Source organism: Aptenodytes forsteri, unplaced genomic scaffold, assembly GCF_000699145.1.
Source record: "Aptenodytes forsteri isolate BGI_AS27 unplaced genomic scaffold, ASM69914v1 Scaffold108, whole genome shotgun sequence".
Classification (NCBI taxonomy): Eukaryota; Metazoa; Chordata; class Aves; order Sphenisciformes; family Spheniscidae; genus Aptenodytes; species Aptenodytes forsteri.
In genome coordinates, this window is record NW_008794448.1 from 4,628,063 (window position 1) to 4,634,212 (window position 6,150).

Below are 6,150 nucleotides of genomic sequence, written 5' to 3' on the forward strand. Positions count from 1 at the left end.
ATCTGGGGGTTGTGGTGGAGAACAGGCTAAGCATGAGTCAGTAGTGCATCCTGCTAATGATGTCTTCTGTGTTAGACTGTCCCAGCAGAAGTGTAGGCACTACAGTAACAGAAGTGATTATTCGTTTTTACTCTGCATTTGTTAGACCTCATCTGAAATACTACAAGAAGGGTGTTGACAAACTTGATTGAGTCTGGCAGAAGAGGGTCAGGGGCTGGAGCTCCTGACCTGTGGGTTTGTTCAGCTTGGAGAGGGAAAGGCTGAGGAGATACCCAGAAGTGGCTTTCCATACCTATGAGGAGGTTACTGAGAAGGTGCAGCCACGCTAAAGTACTGAAGTACGTGCCAGCAGGATTAGAGGCAATGATCATAAAAATACGAGGTTGCAACTAGAAAGAAAGGAAAAACTCTTGCTCTGAGGATTATTTAAGCACTAGTTCAGGTTGCCCAAAGAGATTGTGGGCTCTCTGTCCTTGGAGATATTCAAGATCAGATTTAGATAAGCAACCCAGTCTGAATTCAGCATTGACCCATGTTTGAGCAGGAGGCTGGACTAGATGACCTCCTGAGGATCCCTTCTGTGATCACTTCAAAACTGGCATAGAATAGGTTTCAGAATTTAGGAAACTGTACACCAGTTTGTGTTTTGCAACTTTGGAATTAATCAACAGGGAGGAAACAGTATCCACACTCGAGAGGAGGGGAAAACAGGCATCAGTTGTTTCTCCTAATGGAAGATGTGACTACCAGACGGATGGAGGAGGAGCGCATACATTAATTTATTAGTGTGTGAGAATCACTGAAAAGTGTAAACAAATATGTTTTGAAATATTCATAAACACATGTTGTGCACTTGAGTTGTATTGCTAATTAAGGTATCTCTTCAAAGGAAACATCATGGGAATTATGTAAAGAATTCCTAAACAATGTAGATAGGACCAAGATGTCAATATCTTTTGCAGAGCACTTAGGCTACTTATGCTGCTCCTCTTATTCCCCTAGTTTTCTCCAGGCCCAAAATGACCAAACAGCTAATATGCCTGGAAAATTAGAGTATATTCAGATGTCACCCATTTTTAATGAAGTAAAGAATGCACCTACCTTTTCCTAGGCATGTTTGTCATGTCATATTAATTGAAGTCTTATTCTTTTTTCAAAATGAACAGGCCATGAAATATGTGATTGAGTGACACTTCATAAAATGATTGAGAGCTTGTTTAATAATTGGTTAATGTAAATTATAGAAATGTTAATTCAGCATTGAATGAGAGCTTCCTATTTTTTGAGTCTTTCTAAAAGTACTGCTTATTTTCTTACACTGCTTGCTTTTATAGGATATTGAAATGTTCAATAAAATTATTACAAGAAGAAGTTACACACTTACTTTTGGTTCTGGTTTCAAGTGAGGGAATTGAATGTCATGGATATTTAAATGCCGGTGTTGATATGCACAGATAAGAACACATTAAATGTAGAATTTTAAATGTATTTTATGTAAGTAAATTTAGTGCTAGACTCTTCTTACTTGAAAAGAGTTTGGGTTCTTTGCTCTGTAATTACATATATTCTAGGTGTACATAGAAATTGTTATTCTGGATCAGTAAGGTGGCGGTTCCTTTAGTCTTCTGTAGTCTGGGTAGCAGGGGTTGAGAAGAGGTACACCAGGTCAATCTGTGGAATAAAATTACAGAATGATACAAATCACAAAATTTACAAAGGTAAGTGTGGGAATGATAGTCTCGGCTATTGTAGTGGAGAATGATTCCTGAAAAGTTCAATTGGTCACTGAAGGGGAAGGAATTATACTGGGAAGAGACAGACTTGCTGTGATTAGGTATCATCTATTCAGAAATGTAGACAGAACAGTGATAGTGGAACCTGGCTACGAATGTCAAGTGGGCAGATACTGTGTGCCTTTTCAGCAGGCTAAATATTAGTATAGCTGTTGTCACTCAGGAAGAGGCTTTAAAATCATCATAGACAGCTGTCTGAAAACTTCAACTCTCAATACTTGCTATCAAGGAAGCAAAAAGAAAAGAGTTACAAGAGTGAGTGATATGGGGAAAAATGCTGTTATGTAATTCCATGGTGTACACACGGTTTGAATACTAGTTACAATTCGGATCAGTCTGCCTTAGAGTAGAAAAGAATTGGAAAAGATACTGCATATGACAATAACAGTAACTCTTGGATAAAGAGGGATTGAATTGATTAGCTTAGAAAACTTCTGAGGAAGGGAAATGATATAAATTTAAAAAAACTGCTGCTGGGAAAGAGTAGAGAAGTTACTGCTTCTTGTTAATCAAGAAAAAAAGATTTCATGAAAACTTCAGGTACTGAGCATAAACCCCATGTGCTTTCATGATGTACATTCCTGAATTACAAAACTGCATTTGTTGTGGGTTGTTGTAAAGGCCACAAGTAAATGACTTAAAGGGGTTTGGACAAATTAGTGGAGGATAAATCCCCAAGTGTCTCTTACAACACCTTATGCAAAAGCCTATGTAAGCCACCATCTGCAGGAAGCTGGGAGGATATACCATAGAAAAATTGCTGGTTTGTTTTTTTTTTTTTTCTCCTAATGTTCCTACCTCTCTCCTCAAGCATATACTACTTACTGGTGTGGAAACTGGATATTGTACCAGGTAGACTTTGGTCTGCCCTTGTGCTGAAGTTAGTACATTCTGTGGAGGAACCAAGAGTTGTGAGATATGTTGGTGCCTAAGAATGGAAGTGTCCTACAAACTAAGTATGCATATAGGTGCAGATCCACCTTGCTTACTTTCTTTGAAATGCTTTGAACCCCATGTGAAGTTCCAGTTAGATGGGATGGAACCCTGATCACAACTGGCAGCCCAAAAGAAGGCACAAGAAGAGAATTTATTAGACGCTAGGAGGTACTTTGAGAAAGGAGTAGTCTAGACAAAGGAGATGAGCTCTGTCTTGAAGTAAATGTAGGCTATTGTGACTTGAAATAAGGAGGATCTAATTCTTTAAACCTAAAGGTGTAGTAAAGCTAGCAGGACAGAGAAGCAAATAAATCAGATGATTCTGATATATAATATTACAACAGCCATCGTGTCCAGTAAGGATATCTTGAAAATTACAGCTGGACCGGAAGGGAAGCAGGATAAGAACATAGATAAGAATTCTGAAAAAATCAACAGGCTTGCAGATGAAGGAACTGAATTTTTAAAAAGCCGTCAAGAAAAAATAAATGTTGCATGCTCTCTCTCTCAATATGGATATACATTATAGATATGCAAGAAGTTTAAAAGCTAAAACTAATGAACTAGAATGTCTTATACTTGAAGATCTTGATGTAACAAGCATTGCAGAGACCTGGTTGGATAATAAAAAACAACAGAGAGAATTGAAGCATTACTTTAAAATTATACTTTCAGACTTCTAGCTGTGTGTATGCACACAAACAGATTAAACTTGTCTCCTTGCGTGCCTTAGAGAAACAGTATAATGACAGTTGACCAACCATTTCATGAAGTGTTACTTTCTAGAATAAACAAGCAAGAAAAATTATTTTTGCTTGAGGAATTTAAAAGACAAATTTAGTTAGCTTAATCCAGAATTGCAGCACTTCGCTATTTGTGGAAGATACCTAAATTCAGTAGGCATTTCCTTGTTTAACCTGAAAATTTTCTGAAGTGCTGTTGTCTTTCTATGTTTCTCAGAGCTGTACTGGTCTGAGCAAAGAGGTGTCTACTACATGATGAAGTAGCGGGGGGGTGGGGGGAAAAGCCAGATACAGCAGTAGAGTATCTGTCTCCAGAGCAGCCCAGCATTCAAGGTTTAAACACTCCTACTAAACAGTGACTGGATCAGACTTCTCAGAAAATGCTATTGCAGCACATTCAATTCCTTTTGTGCAGAAAGAAATTGAATAGTAGGTGGATAAAACACAGAATACCCTGGGGCTGTAGGGTCTCCAACTGAGAATTCTCCCATACTGAACAAAGAAAATCGCCATCCTAGCTTGTTCTTATCTACCAGTGATTTTTTTTATTTCTTTATTTACAACTTCTGGAAGAGGAATGCAAAGTGTTTCTGTCTGTGATAGTGTGTAGCACATTCAGGGCATTCTTCTGAAGACAGGTTTGAAACCCCTTCCAGCTGTGGAAGCCCTTGAATCATTGAAACCACTTTTTGCCCTGTGCCACCAAACTATACCTCCTCGTGGTTTTTGAGGATGTTTGTAAATAAGGACCAGGTTTTTTGAAAGGACTGTTTAGGTATATATTTACAAAAGAAAACTCTTGGCTATGGAGTTGGAAAGCTAAATGGTAGGTATAAAAGCTTATTGAAGAAAAGCTTACTAAAATAGCCTTGATGCAGCCAGTAAAGAGACATGTGAATTGTCGAAGCATGAAGAAGGAAAAATTGAGTTAGAAGAGTTGATACCAAATTAATTGGTATACATTTCCCAGCAGTATGAAGCAGTTAAACGCTTTCTGTACTTTGAGCATTTTAACAGGATTCCTAGTGTTTTTTGGTAACTTAAAAGGCACACTCGGTGACTGTGGTGTGGCAGAGGAGTTATGTATTGATCTGATAATCTAAAATGCATTCAGTTACTGGGCTGTGATAGTAAAAAGCCAAGATTTTTCATAAAGCTCTAAAACTTGTGAATTTTTAAATAGAACCATGTCTGTTGTGGAGATCTAGCATATAGATAATTTTGCACCCATAAAGGTAACTTGGAGAATTATGGAACTATAAACTGCTTGTATTCCTTAATGGGTTCTAAATTAACAAAGAAAAAGATCTTGGGTAATGGTGTGATTAGCAGGATGGACGCTTTCATTCAGTGAGTAGCTGTGGGCAAAAAAGATAGCAATGTGATAGGAAGCATAATCACTGGAGTGGAGTGAGCAAGTGTGTGTGTGTGTGCATAATAAAGGTGTATTTTTTAATGTTGTTTACCTAGAATGGCTGCTGTAATTACGACAACTCCATAACGCATAGTAAAACAAATAATGATAAGCCTGGAGAACCTCTGCTCCCTAACACCCTTCTCCCTCTCCCCTCTTCCCCTGCCCCTTAAAGGAAGACTTGTAAATGATGTGATAATTTACCTTAGAAAAGAAGTGAGGAGAAATGGATGCAAAGTTCATAAAATGTAAATGGTAAAAGGGAAAGTATGTTAGAAGATTAAGTCTTTGTCTCATACAGGAGTGTGTTACACCATGAAATTAAAAAATCAGGAATCAATTACAAACGCTTGATTTTTCTGCAGAGTATTTTATTAGTGTGTTATTGCTTGCCATAGTAAGTTGTTAAGCCCAAATTGTGAAGGCAGTTTTTAAAAACGTAAATTCTGTGGGTACCAAACCTCAGAACTGAGATTTTGGATGATTAAAAAAAAAAGATGGAAATAACAAGCGTCTTGAGATCAGGAAGAGAATAATTTTGGGGACATTATTCCACAAATGCCTACAGTCAGGTTTTTGTTATCCTACAATGTGGTTTCCTCTGACTCAAATGGAATAGTAGACTCAATAGACAACTGGTATTTTGTGTTTTGGTAGTCATATATCATTATAATGGTTAGCATATTACTTTTTAGGCACTTAATATTTCTATTCCTACTTTTGGTTTCTCAATTAGTAATTATGACTAGCTCTGTTTTGCTCTATAATATATACACTTTTTTTGAATATTTTTTTTTCCTCCCCTTCTAAGGATTATGTACTGAAGGCCTGTACCGTGTTAGTGGGAATAAAACAGATCAAGACAACATTCAGAAACAGTTTGATCAAGGTAATGACAGATTTTATTATTTAAAGCCAAAACAGAACTTGAATTCTCCATGGATTTATCATAGTGCAATATAAAAGGGTTGCACTTTCAAACTGACTTCATAGCACTGAGTACTTAATGCTCTGGTAGGTTAGAATTGTAGAATCATAGAATAGTTTGGGTTGGAAGGGACCTCTAAAGGTCATCTAGTCCAACCCCCCTGCCATGGGCAGGGACATCTTCAACTAGATCAGGTTGCTCAGAGTTGCTTCAGGTTGTAAGAAGCCTTGAATGTTTCCAAGGATGGGGCATCTACCACCTCACTGGGCAACCTGTGCCAGGGTTTCACCACCCTCAGTGTAAAAAATGTCTTCCTTATATCTAGTCTGAATCTAC

At 37.6% G+C, this 6,150-nt stretch overlaps 1 protein-coding gene across 1 annotated transcript in view; it reads left to right on the top strand.

Moving 5' to 3' along the window:
• The window catches only part of ARHGAP5 (Rho GTPase activating protein 5), a 46,178-nt gene that overhangs the window by 26,488 nt on the left and 13,540 nt on the right, over nucleotides 1-6,150 (top strand). The window contains exon 4 of the mRNA XM_009290372.2: nucleotides 5,698-5,775. Coding sequence (XP_009288647.1) covers nucleotides 5,698-5,775 — 78 coding nt within the window. The remainder of the gene's footprint in view (nucleotides 1-5,697; nucleotides 5,776-6,150) is intronic.